At 26.9% G+C, this 26,787-nt stretch overlaps 1 protein-coding gene across 1 annotated transcript; it reads right to left on the reverse strand.

Annotated features, from left to right (window-relative positions):
• Window positions 1–1,346: 1,346 nt before the first annotated feature.
• Window positions 1,347–26,787, reverse strand: LOC145834312 (zinc transporter ZIP10-like). Its single transcript, XM_082941711.1, has 15 exons — window positions 26,692–26,787; window positions 25,051–25,188; window positions 24,239–24,398; window positions 23,852–23,995; window positions 23,597–23,696; window positions 23,236–23,359; window positions 22,901–22,933; window positions 21,996–22,171; window positions 16,915–17,040; window positions 16,443–16,563; window positions 10,793–10,855; window positions 9,273–9,416; window positions 5,285–5,464; window positions 2,781–2,872; window positions 1,347–2,271 (listed from the first exon to the last, which is right to left on the reverse strand). The coding sequence occupies exons 1-15, from the start codon at window positions 26,717–26,719 to the stop codon at window positions 2,125–2,127; spliced, it is 1,776 nt and encodes a 591-aa protein (XP_082797837.1). The 5' UTR covers window positions 26,720–26,787; the 3' UTR covers window positions 1,347–2,124.

Below are 26,787 nucleotides of genomic sequence, written 5' to 3' on the forward strand. Positions count from 1 at the left end.
AATAAAAAACCTTTTTTTTAAATAAAAAGTCTTAAAATCTTTTATTTAAAATAAAACAACAACCAATTAATTTTACGTCTATAATTTATTCTTAACACGCTAAAAAGTATTGTGTGTTTTTTCAACAACAAATTATATTCGGCCAAACGTTTAACTTGTTTAATAATTCGCGGTTTTTGGAAGTTGTTGATTTACCTGTTGGATAAGTTGGTCTAATAAACACGTTAAAATGTTTAATGTATATAAAATTACTTTAAACATTTTTCAAAATTTGTTTTAAAATGTTATAATATATAACATAAAAGTGCATTCTTATTTTACAATATTAATTAGTATTAAAAAAAATTACATTTTTGTATAGCAAAAAAGAATACAAAGGATAAAAAAAAAACTTCTACAACTTGAAATTTTGTAATTTAAAGGGAGTTTTTCTGTTTATAAGAGATAATTAATAAAATCAAATGCACTTGAAAACTTAAAAGCTTTTTAATTTACTTGCCGAAAATCTGCTATATTTTTGGTACTTTTTACTTACTGAAAAAGTACTTGTTAACCCTAAATATTTAAACGGTTTAAAACTTCCAAAGTGTATAACTTTTTGATTGTACCATACAATTCATACAATATTTATCGTTTTTAAACCTTGGTAAAATAAATGTTATTGATAAGGATTTTTTTTATATAACTTAAAATTTGATAGAAATATCATTACTGGGTGCACGACTATTCAAATTATAACAATTATTAGTAATTAATTATCTATTTTAATAAATTTGTTTTCATCTATTGTAATCCTATTATATTTACCTACATAATAATTTTTATTGAGCTTTTTTGAGATATGGTCAAAAAAGGTCATAAAAACTACTAAAATATAACACTTTTTAAAATTATGAATTGTCTTTTTTACTAAGAATTTTTAATTGTTTGTGACACAATTATTCAGCTTTTTTTAATAATTTTTGAGATGTGGCCCTTTAGAATGTTTCCAAAAAATTAAATTGTAAGAATTTAAATAGTCGTGTAATCATAATTACTTGTAATTTTTTATTATTCTAATGCTAAGAATTGTTGCTGTAACTTACTTTTTTCAAACTTTCAACTTAGAAAAATTCAAAAGTAAAATACTTTATTTCACTATTTTAGAATATATTAGTTTATATATAACCTTACATATTATTTAAGTCAAAATAGTTAAACTAAAAACTGTCTATCCTTTTACATTGTAAAAGCGTTTAAAAAGATTTACGAAAAATTACATCTTTTAATTTATCTAACAAATTTAAATCAAATTTTATAACAATTTAAGATATTAAATAATAAAAAGAAAACTTTTTTTCCGTCCAAAATTTTATTCAATGGTCAATATACCGAATAAATACAAATGAAACATAAAAAGTCACTAAATAAATTATTTAAAAAGGACAAACAACACATAGAAGCTACTCTTAACAATGAAGACAAAATTCACATAAAAAAAGCAAATATTTCACAAAACGAAAATAAAATACCTTCTTTGAAATGTTAATACCAGTTGATATAAGTTAGTGAAAGCCATAATTTTTTTTCTTGAGAAAAAACGATACATTTAAATAGATGAAAGTTATTTATGATTGACCTTATAGCGCGACGCATCTAATAATTTTAAATTAAAGTTACCGCCGTGAAATATATAATATTAAAAAGAGGTTTTCTAATTTAGCAGCCAGCTATATGTAAACTAATTGTAACAGTTTGTAAATTTTTCTTACCCAATGCGTGCTTCATTTTTTGTATTGAAATCGTAAAACTCATTGATTTAAAATTCAGAACGGAGTTTTTTTTTTTTGATAAAAACGCTTTGACTAGCAAAAAACTTGAATAAAACACATTAAAACTACTAATGAAACCAAAAAAAAAAAAAGTTTTCATAATAAAATTGTAAATAGTGTATCAAAATGTGGGTACTTTATTAAGGTGCAGTTAAAACTAAATAGTGCCGTGATAAAAGGACGGGTAAAAATTTTCAAAGAAAAATCCCAAAAACCTCCTCTAAGCACACTATATAAAACGCGCGGGGGAAAAGCAAAATTGCGCGGGAAAAGTTCAGAAACTCTCATCGTTGGGAAAACCCCTAATTCGAGCTTAATGAGGAATTATATTCTCAAACGCCTCCTCGTTCAAAGCAATGAAGAGCATGATGAGAAATCCCGACACGATTCCGAGGTTGATGATGAAGAAGTTGAACCAGCCCTTGGATCTGTCGCCAGCCTCTGCTACCACACACGGAAGCTGTTTGAAAAATAAACAATATGTAAAATAATTGTATGATAAAAAAAAGATGAATATTTTGAAAAAATAAATTAATTAAATGATATATTTGTGATCAAATGATTAAGATTTATAAAATACTTTTAAAGAGTTAATTAGTAATTTAAATGTTTGAGACTAAAAACTAAGTACTTTAATTATTAGTAGACAATTAAGTTGTATGAGGTAAATTTAAATAGATTAATTAGTTGTTGAGATAAATATAAATAAATCAATTCTTTATATGAGATCTTGTAAAAAAACTACTTTTTTAGTAAATGTAAATAACTTAATTGTTTGTATGAGATCTTGTAAATAAATTAATCAGCTGCTAAGGTATTTGTAAATAAACAAGTTGTATTTAGTGCTCGTGAAAAACAAGTTACGTGAGATATTTTCAAATAAACTAATTAAATGAGGTACTTGTAAAAATAAACAAGATGATCAGTTAAACACGATAATATTTTTTCTAAACAATATAACAAACAAACCATGTTAACGAGTGAAACGTATAGAAAACCTCCAGCAGTCATGGCGAGTATCCAAGGTTTCAGTCCTTCAGTCATCTCTCCCAATGCCAATCCTGTAATAAGACATTTTGTTACTCCAAATAAGCGTGCAAAAATTTATGCTTGGTTTAAAAAAATTCTGATTACAAGGTAAATAAAACACTTAAAACATAATGTTAAGCCTAGTTGTATTTAAGTTAATAAAAAAAAATCAAATTATACTCCAAATTGTACTTTGATTTCTAAGGTTAAAAATAGTGGGTAATTTTCTTATTAAAATTTATATCTAATAAAATAACCGTTTAGATTATTTTATCATATTCTGCCCAGGCGAAATTTACTTATCATAACTTTTAATCGGATAATCGTTACGCAATACCCAACTAAACTTAAATTGCGATTTTTACGACTTATAATCGAATATATTGTGTATTGCAATGGAATTTGAATTTTGGTTTAAATGTTGCTTCAGGCAATATCACATGAAATTACCATTTAAAATAAAGCAACTCTATTTTCTTTTTTTTTAAGAATACAAAAATAAATGGCTTATTTGATGTTATATATAATTGTTTACATAATAAATAAATTAATTGTTGGTAAACAAACATGAAAAAAACCATTTGTTATAGGAATAAAAGTAACCGTTTGACATAAATAACAAGAAAAATAAACCATTACGTAAATAAAATATTAGTTCTAATGTCGGTAGAGTTTTGTTGTATTTAGAAGTTTTTTTTTTAACTATTTATTTATTATAAAATCATTTATAAAAACCTAATCAACTTACATGTAAAAGTGTTGTGTAAACATGAAATACTTTTACTGTTTTCTAATCAAATATGATGTTAAAATAAGTAAATATGTTCAAACTATAACTACTTTGAATTTTCTTAGATATTAGAAAAAAAATCTAAAGCAAAGTTAAAGTTTCTACATTAACATAACCTGTATTTCAATTTAATTAACATTTTTAACATAGAAAACAAAATAATGTAGAAATCATTAAAATTCCGTAAACTCGCTAGAACATAACGCTTAGATACATTTTATCAACACAAAGTTACACACTGTAGAATGGTGTAATACACTCATCTGTCAAAATTAAAGGGGATATGAAAGCCAGTGATGTGATGAAATATTTGTTTTAATGGCCAATAAAAATAAATTCGTGTCAGAAACGCATATACACTTGCCTCGCCACAAATTGAATGGAACTCAATTACACTATGTACTTATTGTACAGCTAGAAATTTATGAAACTTTAAAAATTGATTAAATGTTTAATACTTGGACTAACTTCGTCTTCCTAAATAATTTTTAATTTCAGAGAACATTTTTGAACTTTCGTAAGCTTACACTAAGCTTCAAATGAACTACAACTTACTATATCAGCTAATCAAAGTAGCACAACTTCCTATTCAGGGATTGCCAAACCGCTAATTTAATTTGTTTCATCTTATTTTTCAACTAATTATTATTTTCACTGAACTATCACTCTTTTTTATTAGTACATTTAAAAAATATATATCTTAACTATAATCTAACTAAGACTTCGGCTTGTCTAAAATTTATAATTTTATTATTGACTGTTTCGCAAGAAATATATTTTTCTAACAAACCAGCAAAAACTCAAGAATTTTTTTACACTACTTATTTAAGGGCATAGGGGGGGGGGGGGGGGGGTAAACACCCTTTTTGGTTTTTGATCTTATTTTATATAGTTTTTACTAAGCTACAACATACTTTTTACAGATTTAAAAAATTCAAAATAATTTTTGAGATGTAGCCGGTCAAAGTCGGAGGCAACAATAGGATCCTTATGGGAGGCGCAAACTAAAACGGCAAATAACTAGAAATCACTAAAAATCTATCTCCTCCTACGTTTTTTGAGATAACTACCTCAAATTTTCAGGAAATGTTCCTTGCAGTATTTAGAAAATTCTGTCATAAGGAATTTTAAAAAAATTATTAAAAAAAAATTTTATAATAAAAAAACAAAAAAAAAACTGTTTTTTTTTGTTTATTTTTCATATAATTTTTTCAATTTTTATTTTTTTAAAAATTCCTTCTGTCAGAATTTTCTAAATATATTAAGGAGCACTTCCTGAAATTTTGAGGTAGTTTTCTCAAAAAACGTAGGAGAAGATAGATTTTTAGTGAAATAGTCTATTTTTGCCCTTTAGTTTGCGCCTCCCATAAGAAACCTATTGTCGGCTCCGACTTTGACCGGCTATATCTCAAAAATTATTTTGAATTTTTTAAATCTGTAAAAAGCACCTTGTAGCTTAGTAAAAACTATATAAAATAAGATCAAAAACCAAAAAAGGGTGTTTACCCCCCCCCCCCCTATGCCCTTAAACATTAAATTTTAGTGTTCTTCCCAAACAAAAAAGATAAATTATTATCCAAAAATTTAAACTACTTTTTTCAAACTAAATACCTGAATGTTTTTTTTTAATAAAAAAAACTAATCAATAACAAACCGATAAAAGTTCCGAAGAAGGCGAGGCAAGCGGACATGAGGTTGAAGAGAACGGCCTTCTTGATCGACATTCCGCTCCTTAGTAGCAGCGCGAAATCGCCAAGTTCCTGCGGAAGTTCGTGCAGGAGAATGGCGACGCTGGTGGACAGACCCGCCGCCATCGAACCCGTGAATGCTGCGCCTGTGGAGATTGTTTAAATAATATAAAATGGCCATTTTTAGAAATGTTTGAGGCTTGTGAATGTTGTACATGTATGTGGGGTAAAAATTGTAAAGTGGAAGTTTGTAAATAGCAAATAAAACTTTTAAAAGATTAGAAAAAGGAAGTTTTCTGAAAAGTTTTAGTTGAATGCTGCTGCACCTGTGTTTGGGTGAAATTGATTTATAAATGTAAAAAGGATATGAGTAAAAAAATATTTTACAGTATATATGTAAATATTTGTAAAAATGTAAAATTGTAAAAGTAATTTTTAATAAATATCTTACTTTTTATGAAAGTCATACTTATTTGTTAATACAAATATGAGACAATTTAAACCCGAGTGCTTAAAAATAAAATTGTACTAGCTTTGTAAAAAGTATATTTAAAAAATTTTAGAATTCAATTAAAACACGATTTTGACGATTTTGACTATTTACAACTTTGTTAATAGTACTTCATATAGTTTTTTCTCACATTAACTTATGCCAATGGTCAATTTGATAAACACATAAATTTTATAAAAACAAATTATAAATTAATTATTCCCTGCAAAACTAGGAAAAGTAATTAAACTTTAAACAAAACAAATACTTGCAGCTGAAAGTGATTCGCCTTATTAGGAGTAAAGTATAAAGTTACTAACAAAAAAAAAAACATTAAAAAGCTGTGAGCAATTAGCTACTCAAGACAGGATGTAACTCAATAATGGTGTTGGTAAAAATAAACCATTTTAATATGAAGAAAATGGTCATTAAACATTATAAGCAGTTAGATAGGATAATCTATGCTTTTTAGAATACGCAGGTTGAGAAAATATTTCAATTTATGTACTTATCATTTCATTTTACTTAAGTGGTTTAGAATATTGGTGTTTACAGGGTGGCCACTGGTTTTTGAGAAATTTCTTCCAGGTTTTTGAAAGTACACGTTTTCGGGTCTATTTTTAGTTTTAAGTTAAATTTTAGGTTTAAAACTGTGTTAAGTAGCATAAAATTATTGAATAGATACAGTTAAGCTTACTTTAAATGTGTCTTTAAATTTAAAAAAAGGTTTTCATGGTGACAATCTTTATCTATTTATATTATAGATATGTCGTCTCAAATCAAAATTTTACTACTTTACATGTAAAAATTGTTTAAAATATCAGGTTTTTTTCAAAATTTTAGCTATTTTAATCATAAATTGTCAAATTCCAGGTTTTTCCAGGATTCCAGGTTTAGTGGCCACCCTGTGTTCAATTCAAATAAAACTTTTAAAAACGCTTAAGTAATTACTGTTACCTAAATATAGATTGATTAATTTTTATTACTTTTTTATCGCATTTACTTTAAAGTTATATGTTTTTACATTTCCAAATACTTTATTACAATTTTAGTACCGCTTTCTGCTTACAGAAACTATTTTAAGCATGCGATTTACAACTTTTTAAATTTCTAAAATAACCACAATTAAACAGCAAATAAAATAAGAGCAACGACTTAACCTACTAAACATTGAACTGTATGCAGAGTTCGCTTAACATATTCTCAACAGCAATGTAATTTCCTGCTACTTTTACCTCACTCGAAAATGATTGTTCAAATGGTGCAAAAGGCTAACAAAGGTTAAAAAATATTTTCTCAACAAATAATGGTGTGTGTCACTACGTCCTTTTTGTAAATGACGTAGTCACGTGCCATTATGCTTTGTTTAAATTTATTTTCATTTTCAGAACAATTTTCATAAGGATGTCTTATAGACGTTTTGTTATATTTGAGAAAACTTTATGAACAACTTTAATTGTGTTTACATCTTAAAAAAGCAAAAAATTACTATTTTTAATCAAATTATTTGTACTAAGCTTTATACTTATAGTTATTTGTACACTTTAGTATTTAGCATTGGCCATTATTTCTGTGAAACTTAAAATTTTCTCTCCAACTTATTGTTCTATTGATGTCGCACCATTTACATCCTGTTTTGTGGTAAACCAAATTGTTTACAGATTAAATGGTTTTTTGTGCATCATTTGGCAGTTGTTATCAGGAACTTTATACGCAGTTCTTTTATAGCTTATGAAAAGACCATTAAATTTCAAATAGTATCAAATTTTACAATTTATTTCTAAAGTTTTATAATAAAGCAACATAATCTTTATTATACGTAATAAGAAATAGTTTTAAAACTTTTATAACAAGCGACATTAAAATAATGTTATTTTTATTAGAAAACTCTTTTACCATTTTTCTCTTTTAAGTATGTTTAGTTTATGCAAAGCTTCCTTAAAAGAAAAACCAACAAATTACATTTAAAGTAGTTGTTTATATAACTATTTAAATAAATTATAAATTTAGATGTTTCAATTTGCGCAAAAAACTATTAGTCATGTTTAAAAGTTTATAGTATTTGTTAAAATAATATTTCTAAACTTTTGTTGTAAGTAAAATGAACTAATAAAACTAAATTCAAATAAAATATTTATTATTTCCTAAAACTTTAACGGATACATTTTTATCTATTGGAAAAATCAAACAAATGTTTTCCTTTTTTTTTTTTAAAACAGATTAGCCTTTTAAAATGTTTTGTTAAAAACCAATAAAAGACTAATCTGAGCTTAGTATTTCGAACAAAAAGCTTAATTTTAGAACAAAAAACATCAAGCTTTTTGTTTTAGCTCGTAAATGGTTTTTAAAACTTTTGGTAGTTCAATAAATGGTCAAAACCATAATTTATATGTTTTTTAATGGTTCAAAAAATAAAAAATAAACTTAAATTCAGCTGTTTAAAGCAGCTCACTTCAAACAATCTTTCAGCTCGTTTTGTAGTTTTAATATAATTTTTTTATTTATTAGGCTTTAAAAGCACCAATTAATTATAAATTGGTTCAATTCACATGATTCCAATTAAGTCCGAAATTATTGATGACTTTGTGATTAATTAATCTTACTAAAACTTTTTGTTTAAATATTTCTAAAATTTAAAATTTTGAAAAATAAATTAGAATTTAAATTTAAAAAATACTTTAAAGGAAAATATTATTTAAGAAAATTTTAAGACCTTATATTCAAAATTTAATGAAAAATCTATACAAATAAATTAAACTGTATCAAGTTTTATGCAGAAAATATTAATAGTATTCGTATATAAATGTCGTGTTATATTATCTTAATGTTTAATTTTACATAACCGATAACATCAAAAAAACTTGCTTTATTGCATTCTAAAACAACTTCATTAAAATTAAGGATATACTCATGTTTGCTTTTATGAGCTTGAAACAGTGAACTTCTTAAATAAAACAAGAATAAAATTAGCCAACGGGACACTTCACTTAATTAAACATCAACTACTAATAATTGCTTTAGAAAGTTATAGAACTTAAGTAACATTATTATTGTTAACTTGAATTAAATTCACGTATACAAAAAAAAAAATTTTGCACGAATGCAGCCAAACCAATAGCCAATCCGTCAGAGAACTTTATTTAGATAATTTAGATTTTTTTAGAAAACTTTGTTAAAAATTTCTTTGCTACAAACTATTATTCATATAGAAGCAACATGACAATTAATAATCCTTCATAATAAAATTAATCTTTTTATCAATTATAATAACATTCCACCAACAAATAGCGAGTCCGTCAGAGAAGTTGTGGATTGTATACAATAAACTACTGAAACATATCCTTGCTTTGTAAAAAAAACTAATTAAAGCTCTAATAATTTAGTTGTAAATTGTTATAATGCATAAAATAAAAATAACTTTTTTGTCACAACTACTTTTGCAACAATACAAATTAAGAACCAACCAATAGCAAGTCCGTCAGAGAAGTTGTGGAGGCCGTCACCCACGATTATCATGTATGCCATCTTGAGCACGCCACCTTGCGACGCCTCCAACATCTCCTTCTGGTCGTGGTGGTGGTGATGGTGCGAGTGGTGGTGGTGGTCATCTGTTTGGGGGATTTTATTTTTCATATTCTATTTTTGTATCTAACTTTATAATTTAAGTAACTGTTTGGAGGCTCTTTATTAAGTACTTGCTTAAGGAATTCTATTTTAGTATTTGTTTGGGGTAAGTAATTTTGGTATATGTTTGTATGGGGTTATTCTTGATTGTAACATATAATAGTCTATTAATCAGAAGTGCTTTCCTTTAAAATCTATTTTCTTAAAAAGGTGGGTATTTGTTTGGGGAATTTAATTACAGTTATCTGTTTTGGGGGTTTTATTGTATAATCTGGGATTTGTTTATATAATGTAAGATTTTCTCTCAATTGGGAATGCTTTTTCTCTTAAATGTATTTTGAGTATATTGCAAAATGATATAGGGGAAAATTATCAGTTTAAAAAAGATACAATACCGTAAAAAAAATATATATTTACTTGTATACAACTATCAAAAAAAACCATATATTTTTAAAAGCCCGTATAACACATAGCAGAGGCATCTTTGAAACACATCTAACAAAAATTTTGTGGAAATAAATAAAAATATTTACTTTGCATCAATCAAAGTTGTTTGTGTGTTTTTCTTGTTTGATAGTAACACTATAAATAAATTTAAACTAGCTTTGGAACAATTAATTTCAAAAAGAAAAAACATAAAATCAAAAGAGTTTGTTTAATTAACCCAACGCGCCAGTTTAGTTTTGTTTGCACAATGAAGTATTCAATATTTTCCTAATAAAACAAAACTTCTGTAATCACAGTGACTCTGCACTTTAAATTAAAAATTCACATTTCAAATTGACTTGAATTTTGTAAAAATAATTTTTTGTTTGTACACAAATGAGCATTTTATTTCACTTAACATTTAAAATCATTCGATATAAAAACTACATGACTAATGTTAGATATTAAAATGACATTTCTTTCTTTAATAAATTACTTTAAACACTCAAGAAAATTATTTTTTTTTTTGTTTTGATCAATCACAAAAGTAAATGAACAAACTATTAAAAACAAATGCACCAGCTGTTTTGATACGCAAAATATATATTTATTTTATGTAAACATGCTCGCGGTTAATGAAAACCAAAACACGCCTCTTTATACAAGCCAACCGTATATTGTTTAAACTAGGTCAATTATAAAACAAATCTAAAAAGTACAAAATCAATAACAATGCAGAATTTTAATCAAATTTTAATCTTTTTTTACAGATGTTCTGCCAATGGACATTTGAAAAAAGAAGATTTCTTATCCTAAAAAACATATTTATATTTAAAATACATTTTTAAAGTATTTGATTACCCTAATAAATAATTAAATTAAAATAATTACTTTGTTATAGTACTAATGCAATTAATAAAAACTAAAAATATACCTCCGGATTCAACATCAACTGTTGAAACTTCGACCTTCACATCTTTATCCCCGATAAGTCCTTCTGTTGAAATTTCAGTAGCTATTTAAAGTCTAATGTAGATACTTTATTTTAAACCCTATTTTAAACTGTGATTTATTATTATTACGTTGTTAACAGCTCTAAACGTTTAATTAGCAGAAAGGTATATAATTAAATTTAGAAATTTACTTTGATCTACTTTCAACAAATGAAGCAGGCGTTAAACCTCATTTCAAATAAAAAGGGCTAATTGCAATAGGGTAGAATTTATTGTAGGAACTACAACTGAAACTTACGAAAATATGTAAACTAACAAAAACGCTATACATAAAAGGCAACACAGAAAACATCCAATCAGAACAAAGTGTGCGAGAGTTCAAAAAAACAGTTTGTTTCAATGCAAACACCGTAGTCAGAAGAAACAATTCAAAACAAACCAACCTCGGCAAAAAATTTCATTGAAAATAAAAAGAAATGAACTTTAACCATAATTTTCGTACTAATGAGCGAATGCATGGTGAGAAAGAAATGGAAATTATAAAGTGATAAAGAGTTCTCTCTCGAGAAGACCAAGCCTCCATTTGGTAAAGCACCACTCAACAGAGCAAAAAAGAGTGTAAAAATAAGCACTAAATTGTAAAGTATGGCTCGAAACAAGCCTATCTCGTTTCATCTTTCAATTCTCTCGTTTTTTAAAGCTCGTTGCAACATCGAATGGTTTTTTTGAAGCTTATTATTTTAAACTGATTTTGTTGGGTTTATTGGTTTTTCCGTTTATTTTTTTAATGTGGGAAATGACTACCCTGTGTTTGCACAGGGTAAATATTTGGCTGTACTTGGCGACAATGTGCATTTCTCTTAATGTGATGTTACTCAGCACTTTGCAGTTTCTTATAAATGACCACATACAGTTATCATAAATGACGTTAGTATAGCTAAGTACAAATAACCATACAAGATAAATGTTAGTGAAATCGTGTAAAAAGAATATGAGAACTTTTGTAAAATCATAAAAGTGTCTGTATGCGAATTTGTACTTTTAAAGGTTAAGACAAATAATATGTATAAGACCTAAAAAATGGTTTACTATTAAATATTTTAGTAACTATTTTTAATCAAAATAGAACTTGACAAAATATTAATCATGTACAGCGTTGGTTAATAACTTATCATTAGTAATCTGGTTTTATGAAACATCTTGAATGAGATTATATAATATGTTGTATGTATATTATGGTGGTTTAAACAACTACACTTAACAATAATTTAAAGTTATTATCAATAACAATATAGATTTTCTTAAAATTTTAGAACAGTTTCAAGAATATTTTTTTAATTTTTATATTAAAACTATACAAGTAGTTAAAACAATGATGTTTTTGAATAGGTAAAATATATTGTTTCTGAGAAACAAAAAGTGACGTGCTTTAAACGAATTAGAGAAAGTTTTTCCTATTCGTGCTTCATCAAGTTACAGTTTATAAACTGTGGTAAAAAAGGAGTTAGAAGTAAATTAAATGTAATTTCCGAGATAAAATTAATTTGAATACTCGTTATACACTTGAAAAGTGAATTTTTGTGTAATAAAGTTGACTAGCACTTTGGAATTTATTTGTCAGAAAAAGTTTAAATGTCACTAAATCATTTATGAATCAGACTGGCTGTAGTTAATTAAATTAGAAGAATTTTTCAAAATAATTTTAAATAGTTGCTATTGTTGTGCAACTAAACTTGTTAAAAAAATTCTTTTAAATTGAGAAAATAAAAAATTATAAAATTAAGAGTAAAACTAATCTCATGTAAAAACTTATATCTTGTTTAAGCTTAACCAAAAAGAATTGTAAACTTTTTAAGAGAAACAACTAATTCAAGTTGGTTTAATTCAACAGAAATGTATTTTTAATTTAAGTCCGAAAAGTTACTGCTACATTGGTCAAAATTAAAACCACCCAGTTAAATTTATATTAAGCAAACGTTTGAAAACAGCATACTTTAACTCAAATACTTTAACTGGTTCTTTTGAAAAGGCGGGTTAAATCTATGCAAATGTTAAAATTTATAATAATTTTCTTTGCACGCCTATGGTAAATAAAAGCTTGATATGAATAGCAAACTAGACAATTACAATAATTACTGACACAGACAACACGGAAACAAAAGCAATCATTCTTCGGTTACAGAGAGAATACGTTTTTGAGAAAATTACACTTAAACTATTCCTACATTAAGACAGGTGTCATTTGTTATAAAAATTGCATAGAAACTGAAAAAGGTGAGCAAACCAACAACTAACCCTCTACTGCTGCATCTTACAACCATGTTTAAAATTGCACCATTACTCGCAACGCACTATGAATAATTCATGAGAAAATTTTCACCAGTATAACATTACTCACCATTCACTGCCTGGGCGAAAACCACTTTGATGGCATATGGCGCGCATTTGTAGAAAAAAGGTTTGTTTTATTTTTTAATGGTGCATAAGAACCATATTGTTATCAAACAGCTGCCCATTTAAAAACTGAACTAAAAGAGCATAAGATGGAAGAGTTTTACAAAAATTTACTTTTTCTAACACATGCTGGGCGTCAGTAAAAATTCTGGTTGCTAAGAACCAGTTCAAAGTAAAGAAAAATTACCCACTTATTAAGCTTGAATTGGTAAGATTTCACAAGTTAATGGTCCTTTCTGGTAAATTCTCAAATGAAGAGCCAAACTACCAACTCTTAAAATGTATAGCAAAAGGTGTTTGAAAACCATTTTAGAGCAGTGTTTAGTTTGAAGCGCTCGAAAGAGCTGGTAATTTCTGGAACCATTTGAATAAAGAGAGAAACTGGCAACACTACTCTGAAGTGATGAGACACTTTGCACGCATTTTTGTGGCTAGCTCACAAGGTTCAATATGTTATAAAATGTTATTTTTATGAAACACTAAATGCTTGTACCAAGTTCATTTTGTTGGCTAATTTCTGGTGTTCTTGAAGCTAAATAAATATTTGGTTTAAACAAAGAACTAATGGTTTAAATAAAGTTAAGGTACTTAGATTAAAAACTGTTTTAAATGTTAAATCTAAAACAGATGTTTAATTTTTCTCTTTACTTTTTTCGTTTTGGTTCATTGATAACAGTTTTGATATTTTATACTTGCATGAACTTGTGTTTCATGTACTTACAAAACAGATTAAGCTTTAAATCAGTTTTCAACTAATAAAGTAGAATACAACCAAATGTTAGACAATTGTTATAAGAAAACGCAAAAAACCACACACAAAGTTTACAGACCATTTGCAAAGCATATAACGAAAAATGAGTAATGGCTTGTTTACTTTAGTATTATGCATGACGCGTAGAATTGCAGTTTTCTGCTTACTATGGTAAAAATAAAAAACTAATTAAGAAGTTTTTCGCTTTTACAGAAAATTAGAATGGAAATTTTTTTTAAAACTAACAGTATTAAAAACAACTAGTGTAAAAAACCACTTAGACCATATTTTTAAATCAAAAATATATCCAGAATAAATAACTATTTTTAACCGAACTTTTATAGACATTCATACGAATGCCGGTTACATGACAATTCAAATTCGGACAACTCAAATTCCGACAATTCAAATTCTTAAAAAAATACTTGAATTACTATATCTCAATAAGTAACTTAAATTTGAAAAAAATAAAAAAATCATATGTATTTCTTATTATTATCTACAAATATTTTCTTTTTTTTTTTTGCATAACCTTAAATATTTTTTAAAATATTCTAAAATTACTTAAAATAACTACGTTTTTCACTTTATTTAACCTATATCTCTAAAAATATTACATTTATTTCATAAAGAAAAAAATGGCTCGTAGATATTTATATGATCTACATAGGTATTTTTTATTTTTGAAAAATGCTCATTACTTTTTTACTTGTGGCCGTTTCAATTATTTTTTAAGAATTTGAATTGTCGGAATTTGAATTGTCCGAATTTGAATAGTCGTGCACCTATAGAATGGGCACCATAGAATGCCTATGTTGTAATATTGCCTAAATAATTATTTTGATATTTTATGTTCTAAAAATAAATTGTTTATATCACAAAAACCAACTACTGCTAAATGGTAAACAAAAAACATGAGTTCACGTAAAATACCATATTTATAAATTAAACATAAACACATGCTTAGTTTTAATATATATAATTATATACATATAACTGTTTTTTTTTTTTTTAATTATGTAACTTAAATTTAAATAACGACTCGGAGCAAAATATTAATTAATAAACAATCAGCATAAAGATGTTAATGTACTCATACGTGAATGGTTTTTACATACGTAAATGGTTAATATAGAATAAGCAGAGTGATATTTAATTGTTTTTTTCATCAAAATATCTCAATATAGGTCAAACAAAAGCATATTTCAACGTTAAGTAAAATTTTGTTTTAAATTAACAATTAATCTTACATGCCATCAAATAAATGGTTTTTGTTTGAAAGGTTTGAAATCAAATTGCTTAATTATAATTTTATGCACGCCTAAAAAAGCACACTGACATTTAAATGCTTATTTTAGTGTTGATGTTAATTAAAACAGACATTTAAAATAAAATGATAATTATTTTGCAGTAAATAGGTCAACTTATGTTCTAAAAACCTTTTTATGGTGTTTTTTACCTGCTACAACTGTTTATGTAGGTCAAGTGCTTTCAACTTAAATTGCAATCCGACTTCAACTAGTTTATGTTTTACTCGTGTTTTTTTTTTATTGGTTGATTTAAAGCGTTCTACGTGTAAATCACGCGTTTTTATTTTCGCGATGAATTGACAGGAGTCGTAAACATCTAGCTTTTATTTTATTGGAATCTAGACTTGTACGTTCAACATTTTATTATTAGCGCCAAAAACAAGCTACAAAACGAGTTACGCAAAATGTTTTCGAGACTTAATACTTTAAATTAAACGAAAGAAATTGTTAAAGACGTGTTATATTTTTTCATGATTTTTTTACGTTTCTAAAAGTTTTTAATGAGCAATACAACGATTCATAACCGAAACGGAAATTATATTTGTTTGTTATTTTTCTTTAATGGGTTTTGAATTTATTATTATTTATCATTAAAAACAACTAACGTCGTATGAGTGGTTTTCAAATTTTTGCTTGCTTTATTTTCAAAGTCAAAATTTGAAGGATATTTATTTTAAATACTACTACAGACAGTTAAAAATAAACCTTTTTTTTATTACTGAAATTGAACGTTGCGGTTGTTTTCGGAAGTATATTTTTACCATGAACCATTTTTCCAAACATAAAACAACTGTATTCTGCAGAGTTTGAAAACAGCATTTGCAGCAGAGTGTACACGTTAACTAAGGTACATTTTTTAAATTTAAAACTTTAACTTAACTTTGTTTTTTATACAAACCTGCCTAGGAAGTGGTGTAAGTGTAACTTGAAAAAGCGGTGACTTAAAACATCAAAATAAATTCTAATGTGTCTCAAACTATGCGTATAACAAATGAATGAGTCTTTGTTTTATGTTTATCACTACCTTACTTTACGTCGCGTCTTTTAATTTACTGAAATTATACAAATCTAAACTTTGTTAGTCAAATCTAAATATATAAATTCAAATCAACGAACTGTTTTCTTCCGAGGGCAGATTCTGGCTGACTACAATGCCGCTGGACTTGCTCGTGTTCGAAGATCCCTTGCTGTGCGTCGAACCGTTCATAGATCCCAGCTCAATACTGTCCGAGTTCTTCTGTTGATTTGTAAAAACAAATGTCATAATATCCAAGCTCGTATATTTATGAACTCGGCTTTACTTTTTACAAACTCAAATGTAAGTTGTATTTGTTGTAAATTCAAAAATATAACTAAACTTTAATTATGTTGTACTTTTTGTGAAATTTTTAAAAACTGTGCATAATAAGTAAGCCAAATTTGACGCTGACCAGCATCAGTCTTAACTCTCCTGTTCAGTAGACAGGTGTAATGCTTTAATATGTAAGGATGTAAATAAAATAGTTGTTGATAAACATTGTTAATTTTGAAAATAGACATGGTGATTTTAAACAGGTAGAAATAATTAAAAGCTATATTTCAAACAAACCTTGCTCTTCCTGAAAAGTGACATGGTGGTTTCGAAGAGGAAGAACAGGTAGATGCCGGCGACACCCATCAGGTTCTTGTAGATTCCGGAATGGTCGTGGTTGTGGTGGCCCGGCTCCATCTGCGCCTGTTTGCAATTCAACATATTTTGTTTTTGATTTATATTTTACAATATTGCTTCAAATATGCAGACAATGTGCTGAAATTCGCTTGTTATTTAGTTTTGCAGGTATAGTGTATAAGATATTAGAGCTTTACAATATCGTTTCATCTGAGCCTGTTTGTATGCTATATGTGTGTTTAAAACGTTGTACAGCATTTCAAATATCCTAATATTACATGTTTGTTTAATATTGATGAGTATACTTACAACTAAAAATTTAATAATTTATATCAGTTAATATGAAAATAAAAAATAACAGCTAACCGTGTTTTTAATATTTGTGTACATATCAAATAACTAAAGCTTAAAAATAGATATCAAATTTTATTCTAGAGCTTCAAATTGTAATAAATTAAGTCTGCATATTATAATAACTTTACGCTATGCTTTAATAAAAGCCATGAACAAATAAATATTTTCAATAATATAGCTAAAAGCATTTTCTGAGAAGAAATCTAAACTAAACAAAAGGTTATTAAAGTTCATATAAAGGTTTGTATTTACGTTTCAACGGAAATATAAATTTATGCTACGTAGGCATTCAAACTTGTATTGAAAAACCATAAATCGAGTTTGTGGATAAAAGCTTTCGGTACATGATACAACTTTTTCTAATAAGAATCTTTATCAAATACTTAAAATAAAACATGATTACATTTTTAAAATAGATTAAATTAGCTACTAAAAACTTATTTAGCTAATTACTAATATTATCTGAATAGTTTAATAATTCTAATTAGTTAATCAGTATTACATTGTATTGCAGTCAATACAAATTTTTATGACAATATCTTTGTTAGTTAATAGTGTATGACTAAGATAAGCTTTTTTGAAATATCATGTAATTGGTTTTATTATGTGGCATACAAAACAATAAAATAAAGATTTAAATTACTATTTACTTTGTTACACAAAAGTGATTTACTAAATTCTTTTTGTTTCGATTGAACAAAAGTACCAGTATACGTTAACAATCAAATATATATCTACGGATAATGTTTAAACAAAAACCGATTTAACACAAATGTTTGAAACAATAACTTAATCCTTTGTTTAAAAGAAACAAACAGACAATGCTTTTATTTCAGGCTTTAACACAAAAAGTACTCGAAATTATGATTGAACAAACAAACAAGAGCGTTTAATAAAAAGTCGAAAGGAAGTGGATATCTTCAAACAATGGTTTTAATAAAAATTCAATAGTACTTTAAAGCTTTGTGTGGGCAAAAACGGGCGAACAGAAAACTGTGAGTCAATTCAAACGAACTGGAAACAAGTTTGATGGGTCATTGAAAAATCTGACCTGATTATGAGTCATAGTTATTAATCAAACACTGTAGAGTTTTGTCGAATTAATCTTTAAGCTTGGGGCAAACAATGTTGGATTGTCGATTACTAGAAACAGGAACGAACTCTCGTAAAGCAAAAGTTTGCCGCCTTTTTTAGAACGGAACCAAACAGTTTTCAGCGTTTGACATTGGCCAAACAAAAAGACCAAACAAAGCGGTAATTGATGTTGCGAAATGGTTTTGGTGAAAGACCAAACAAGCTTTGTAAATAGACAAAGCGGTGGTTGATGAAAAATGCTTTTTTTACCAGAAAAGGTCAAAACTGAGATTTCCATTTGAAGCTAGCTGAGTTTTTCAAGTGCGTTATTGCGTCACAGAGGCCAATTTTCGAGTGGCTTTCGGTTAATTTCGAGTGCATCTGTGAAGGTTAAATCGCCCGGGCGGATAAGCGAGGCGTAATCGATCAACCAGTTGTTAATTTGGTCAATTATCCGTTTAAAGTTTGAGTTTCGCAGTTTAACAGCAACTGAATATAATACAACATTTCAAATTATTTGATTATATTTTTTCTAACTATACGTTTTTCTCTTTTAGAAAATTTCACAACGATTTAAACGGCCTGGGCAAACAGATTTTATCGAACTTATCTGATTTTTTTCGCCCAGGCGTAAGTTGACTCGGTACAACTCACAAGGGTGGGAAAATTGACCATATCTACAACCAAACATTAGATAGTGACTCATCGGCGACCAACTTGATTTGAATGTGGGAAATTTCTTAATTTGTGTTAATTATTAGTAATGTTGAAAATGAGAAGTGATTTTTAAAACAACTATATCAAAATCGAAATTGTAATCTTCTTTTAACTTTGATTTTCAAATACTTAATTTTTTTCGATTTCATTCAATTAAATTCAAACAACAGAAAAAATCTAACATCTTTAACTGTTCTATGATGTTCTAGCATTTTAAACATTTTAAATGTGAATATTGCTAAATTTTCATACTTAACACGATAACTAAAAATTAAATTACCCGTTTAATTTTGCAAACACCACTCAACATTAACAACCCAAGTTCTTAAAAAAAAAAATTAAAAACATTTATCACACGCGTCATACTAAAAAGTTTTAAGCGCGTCAATTGTGAAGCTTCAAAAAGTATTTAGAAAATTGAAACTTGATTGGTTTTGCCCGGGCAAGAAGTGACTCCAAAAAATTACTCATGTTTCACGCTTTAGTCACAAAAATGATTAATTTGTTTTTTTGCATAACTAATGGTTAATTGAATTGGTGATTTCTATTGGTCGTTGCCGATTATATTTTTTTGAACTTTACCATCAATTTGACGCTTAACTTGACATGTTTTATAAAGCTTTCTTTTTGTTAGACACGATTTTATAAATTATATTTGCATACTGTCTAAGTAACGTAACTTTTTATTTCGATAAACTTTGATTCGTGAGATATTTTTGCCAAAAGTTTTAAATAACAAGTCACGACATTAATACTTATAACTTTAAATTATTCAAGGTTTATTGCGAAATTAATCTTTAAAGACCTTTTCAAAATTTGGTACAGAGTTTAGCTTTAAGATTTTTCCTAATATAGCCACATAACAGCTATTAAAAACGCAAGAAATATATATAAAGTATTGCAACATCTACTAAAACTCATACGCAAGCATAATAAAGAAACTTGGAGTCAAGAGCTTAATTAAAATTAAAGTATGTTAAAGTAGCAAAAATATATAATTAACTGAGCAAACTTAAACACAGCAATTCTAGTTTTTATTGGCTACTTTTTAAACGGTATGGGCTTTCAAAAACGTTTCTCTATAATCTTGCTACTATTGGTAGCTGAATATATACGCACTTTCTAGCTAGGAAGAAACAAATCTAACACGTGTTGAATGTACGGTAGTACTACACTTCCGTATTATATAGTAACATTGAGGTATTCAACAAACATTTATTTGTTTGATTCTATTTAAAAAAATACAAATGCAGACTAAATTACTACCATTCATAATCTTAAAATTTAATCAACTTTTACTCGGAAATTTGATTAAAAAAGTTAATTTTTATTTGATAAAGTAAAACTTTTATCTTAAATAGACATCTATAGGTATCAATAAAAATAGAACTACTATTAAGTTATTTTAAGAGTGTAAAAAAGGATTAAGTTGAGATATTGTTTTATTTGTTTTTGACCTCATTAAATGTTTAAGTTAATAATTAACTAGAAAATACAAATACTTACAGCTAAATACATACATTTCATTTGATCACTTTGTTGGTTTGTAATGTTATTTTTGCATTAGAGTTTTCAGTATTACATCAAAATGATTTAAATTAGATGGAGGTTTACTAAAAATAATTTGTATCAGATATTGTTAAGGCATCAGAAGATTAGCTCGTTACTTTATTGATTTGCTTAAAAAGTTTTACTAGATTATCTTATAGCATAACTTAATTTGTTTTGCAGTTAATACTTAAATAATTAGCAATACAAAATATCCATTTATTTTAACTTTTTATCTTAATTAGTGGTTGTTTAAGTAACTATGATATTAAACTGTTCCTATTTATTTGTTTGGTAAATTATTTAGGAACTGCTAAATATTAAGCAAACGACTTTTAACTTAAACATTTTGCAGAAGTTTCCAAAAAACTGTTTACCACAAAGTGGAATTTTTTTAAAAACTTACAACAAAAACTATTCTTATTCTTATCAACTCAGCTTTATAAATGGGTCAAATATTTATAGAGCCTCGGTAAACATTTTTTTTTTGCTAAGTGAAAAAAATCACAACTTGTTTAAAATTATTCTTTTCTAAAATTTCTTTTTTAAAAAGGTAATCGTAAGCATTTAAAACATGATAATTTATTGACTTGTATTAAACTTTCAAGTGTATTGTCTAAAAACAAGTTTGTTGTATTAAAAAGCAATTAATAATTGTATTTTGTTGTTTTTAAAAACAAGATAATGGAAAACTTTTGGTAAAATGCCAATAAAGTTTTGAATAAAGATTTTTTAGCTAATAACCAAACTTTATTAATTGCCAATTAAATAGGTTGTTTTTCAGAAAATCTTAACTTAAACTTTTATTATTTTTAACATTTTGAGGTCTGTTGGGAAAACAATATAATTCATCATAAACACTAAATTTACATTTTATAAATTTAATCAACTCACAAAAACACTTAATATTTTTATTTGCTTAACCTACATATAGTAATTAATTAATATTTTTTACTTACTTCTCTGAAAATGTGTTATAAAAAGTGGAAATAATGTTATGTATGAATATTTTAATTATTATTATTATGTTTTTAATATTTTTAAACAAATTCAGTCAACAAATGGGGTAGCAGTTTTAAAGTTTTTTTCAATATATCATCTATATCATTTATCTTAAGTATAACAAGTTTAATCTAAAATAGGGATTATCTGAATTATCAAACATTTTTATTTTTAATAAACTGTCTGGTGTCTAATTGTTTTAAAGTTTTTTTTTCAATAAATCATCTATGTCATTTATCTTAACTATAACAAGTTTAATCTAAAATAGGGGTTATCTGAATTATCCAAACATTTCTAATTTTAATAAACTGATCTATCCAACTAACATGAGGCAGCAAGTGAAGGACAGCATCCCCACACATGGTCCCGACCGCCATGGCAACCAGAAAGTTCATGGTGATGTGGTACATGCGGGTGAACTTCATCAGCGGGATGGTTGCTATGCCGACTATGGAAATGAGGGAAATAACCCCGACTGAAACCGTTGCCACTACCCATGACACTGTAGTGAATGAACAGGTTGAAATCAATCAACATTTATTTTATTGAATGTTGTCAAAGCTGGAGTTTATTCCACTTATTTTAAAATGCTTTTTTTACTGAAATTGTTGCTAATATATCTTAAAATATGTTATTTAACAATTTATTACAAACATTTTACATATAATTTTCATAAATTGGTTAATTTTACTTGATAAATGCCAACTTAGCTCAAGATTAGTCACATAATAAAACAATAACAAATATAAAACCCTAAAAAGGTCAACAGTAGTTTATCAAATTATAGTTAAATTTTTTAAATTTATTTAATGAAGGTTATGAAATTGTAAAATTCAAAAAAAAAATTCAACATCTTTTAAATAATATATAATTGAGTTTCTCATCACTTTAATTTACTTTTATAAATTTAAGTTAAGTTAAACTTAAAACAATAGTATATTTGTTTAAACACGATATATCTCTTTGTATTTACAGACAAGACAACTTTACAAGTAAGAACAAATAAAATAAGACAATGTCATTATTTGAATAGCTGAACAAATACACCATTTATAGCATACAAATATACCCACCCCTATTTGTAAACAAAAATTATAAAAATATATAATCAGTTACACCTACCAATATAATTATCAGTAAAACATACATTTTACCTTATAATGCTTTTAGATGGTAAAATTCTTAATAGGGTATTTTTAAATTTACAATTAATATTATTAATTTTTCTTACCTACAGAGTTGTTGCTTTCTGATTGCTCTTCTTCTGTTTAAATAGTACATTGTTGGGCTTCAATTTTATTTTAAAGCTTAGTTTCCACACAAGTTTATTTAAATTATCAAGCAAAATTTAGTTTATCAGCTTTGAAAACTTACCTATCATTTTTAAACACTTTACTGGTTTATAAAGCACTTAATTATGTGAACTAGAACTTTAAGTCTGAGCACTGCTAAATTTTATTTTAACCTCAACTATAAAAATTTATTTATTTGTAAATTATCTTTCACAAGTATTTTTAAACTGATGTAAAACTATTCATTAAAACTAAACTAATCATTTTGACTAACGAATCTGGCAAGGTTCCTTGCCACTGATCTTGTATTGGAGCAGCCTTGGCATAAGGGCAATGAAATGGTTCAGGTTTAATGGGAATCCCATCATAATTTGCTCAACTTCACTTAATATAGCGCACTGTGGAGTTCATATTTTCGATTAAAATATTCAATGGTTAAATTACAGCAGTTTTATTAGGAAGATCAGAAATATACAGTTGGTACGATAAGCAGCCATACTTAAATCGTTTTATTTTATTTTTAGGTAGTTTTTAACTGAAAGCAGTAAAACAAGAAAAAACTAAAAGGATATCTTTGCCAACCACAGCAGATCTTAGAAAAAATTTCATAAAAATGTACAAAACAAACAACAAACCCCCTCAGTGATGTTCATGGGTTTCATTTCTTCTTCGTGTTCATCTTCCTCATGTGGTCCGTGGTTGTGGCCACTGTGATCATGAATTTCTCTTCTTCTCCTATTAAGAATGATTTATCAACAATGTGCAAGTGACTACTTGTCTAAAGTAATAGAAAAATTAAAACTTTAACTGATGTGTGTACTATATTTAATTAAATATATTCATTCAACTTTTTATTTAAAGACTCTCCACCAAATAAAAGCAAAACAAACCTGTGGTTGTGTCCAGAATGATCGTCGTGACTACCATGATCATGTCCTTCATGACTACCATGGTCGTGGCCATCATGACCTCCGTGATCATGACCATCGTGACCGTCAGAACCACCCTGAACAAGGTCTAAGTCCTTGAGTAACCTTAAAAATTAAGATGATAATTTGTTATGTAAGAAAAAAAGTTTCAAAGATGATCTAAACACTAAACATACTTCACAACACAGTTGCTTAAATGCATGTTAGATAACTAGTAAAAACAAAAACAATTAATTATTATTACAAAACCAAAAGCTTAAAAGTAGTTTGCGGCTCTATCTATTTATCAAAAACTAAGCTTATTTAAAAGGAAATTAAATTATTACAAAGTAAATTCAAGGTTTTTACCTGTGGAGGCCGGCATCGAGTACCAGGTCGTGCTGTTTGTCCTTGTACCTGTCAAACATGGACCTGGTGTTGAAGGCCATGTCGTCCATCAACGCCCCGTTCCTGCTGCTAACCTTCACCACATAGCTGACCCCGTCCTGCGACTTTTCCACCAGACTGTCTGTGAGTTTTAAATTTAGTTAAATTTGTTTATAAAAACTAAAATTAATTTTGAATTTAAATAATTTTTTCATACAAAAAATTTTATTGCTCAGGTATGTGGGGGGTTTTGGTTGAACATGATAAAATATGTGTATTAATTAGAGGGAATTTTATCTCAGATAAATTGTCATATGTTATTGGTATAACTTGTTTTGTAAAACTAATTCAAATGTTGGTTTTTGACCTAAATACCTATATATGACCTAAAAATTTTGTAGAAAATCAAAAAAAATTATAATTGTTTTAAATTTGAGATTGCTTGAACTTTAAATATACAATTGCATAACTTTGTTTGATCAGATAAAATTCAAAAAGTATTCAAAAAACACCCAGTATTTAATGCAAGTATACTTTATGGAATTAATTAATAACCACACTTTTCCTTTAATTTTTTTGCAAAGATCTCTATGAGTTTACTACAAACTTGTTGGTAAAAATTCAAAGTCATTTATTAATCTTTGAGCAGCAAATAAGGAAATATAATTTTATACTTTTCTTAAATGTTAAACATCAATTTTAGTCGCAAGGGTTGTGATAAAAATTAAGTAATTGCTATTGAACATTAAAAAGTTGTTAGATTGTTATTTAACATTATATCAATAAATACAAACCTATGGCAGCAACAGAGGGTACCAAACTCCATAGCATTAGAACTGCAACTGCACATAACATACACACATGATTTTTGTGACACTTCTCCTTATGGAAGTTTGATTTGCTTCTTCCACAGCTTGACTTCATTGGCGGACCTGAAGCATGAGGTGATGTTTTAGTAAAACAAAACAATCAACTTAAAAGTAGTTTATTTAATAAAGAGTTATTGTTGGCAATTTGTGGTTTGGCAGGGTACCTCTACACGTTAGATATTACAATGCAAGTCATATAGAGACACATATTGATTATTTTTGCTTCTTATTGACATTAGTTAGGTGATTGAATTTCAGTTTGTTATATTCATAATATAAACTTCCACTTTTGTGATCAATGCAAATGAGCGATAGTTTAAAGATTTCAAGTAATTATTCTTTGATATCAAAACTTGTTTTGAGTTAAACTAAATTAATCTTTAAGGTTTCATAAATTTACACACTTTAGTCTGGTAATATGTTTCACAATACTCAGGACTTATGTCAGTTTATTTTTCAATAGACTTTTACTCTAAGGAATTTTCAATTTGATAATTTTCATTACTCAGTTACACCTCACTGACACTTTGAGCTTAATTTGTGTTATTATTTGTGGAATTTATCAGAAATAAATATTAAAATTTTGAGTTAAAAAAGTTTTGAATAGCAAATATTAACTTTTAAAACGTTATGGTTAATTGCTAAAAACTTTAAAAAATAAGGATGTATTAAATATGTTGACTTATTACAATAAACTTGGTATGAAAATAATAAACAAGTAAAAACAAACAAATATTTATACACTACTTCAAAAACATTTTAATGTTGTTACCCACAAAAACTGTGTTATTATTAGTAAGAAATGAAGTACCATATGATTTTAAATTACAATGAGCTTTTACAAGATATCAGAATAATTAAAATATTAACTTAAGTATTTTTTTTTGTATTTTGCAGGGTTGCCACTTGTTTTTCAAAAATTGTTTCAGGTTTTTCAAATTTCTTCCAGGTTTTTAAAAGTAGACATTTTTGGGTCTATTTTTAGTTTAAAGTTAAATTTAAGCTAAGAAACTGTGCTAAATAGTATAAAAAGATTGAATAGATACTGTAAAGCTAATTAAAATGTGTTTTTAATAAAAAAATTTTTGGTAATGACTTAAATTTTTTATCTATATGATAAATTTTTTGAGTCAAACCAAAACTTTACTACTGAAGATGTTAAAGTTCTTAAAAATTCCAGGTTTTTTGATCAAAATTCCAGGTTTTTCCAGGTGTTTTTTGCCTAAATTGTCAAATTCCAAGTTTTTCCAGGATTCCAGGTAAAGTGGCAACCCTGATTTTGGGAGGCTCTAAAATTATTCAATTTTACAACTTACTGTTTATAAACTTTATATAACCTACCATTCTAAACTAATGACCAATTTAACAACTCTCTTAATTTATTTTAATGACTTGAACATTGTAAGATCAAAACCCATGGCCAACACATAATTAAAAAAGAAAAGTTACTAGACTAGTAGGACTAAATTTTTTAAAATGATATCAATATATTTAAAAAAATAAAAAATTTAATCAAAACATTTATCAAATCATTCTATTAATGAGATTTTAAACATTATATCATACCTGTGTTAGATTTTGAATAAGACAACATGCTTTTTATTTGCTCTTATGAAGAGTTTCTGATTTCTGAAGGTCTATAAATTTAAAATAGCTTCTGCA

The sequence above is a fragment of the Thalia democratica genome, chromosome 4 (genome assembly GCF_965202585.1).
Source record: "Thalia democratica chromosome 4, ktThaDemo2.hap1.1, whole genome shotgun sequence".
Classification (NCBI taxonomy): domain Eukaryota; kingdom Metazoa; phylum Chordata; class Thaliacea; order Salpida; family Salpidae; genus Thalia; species Thalia democratica.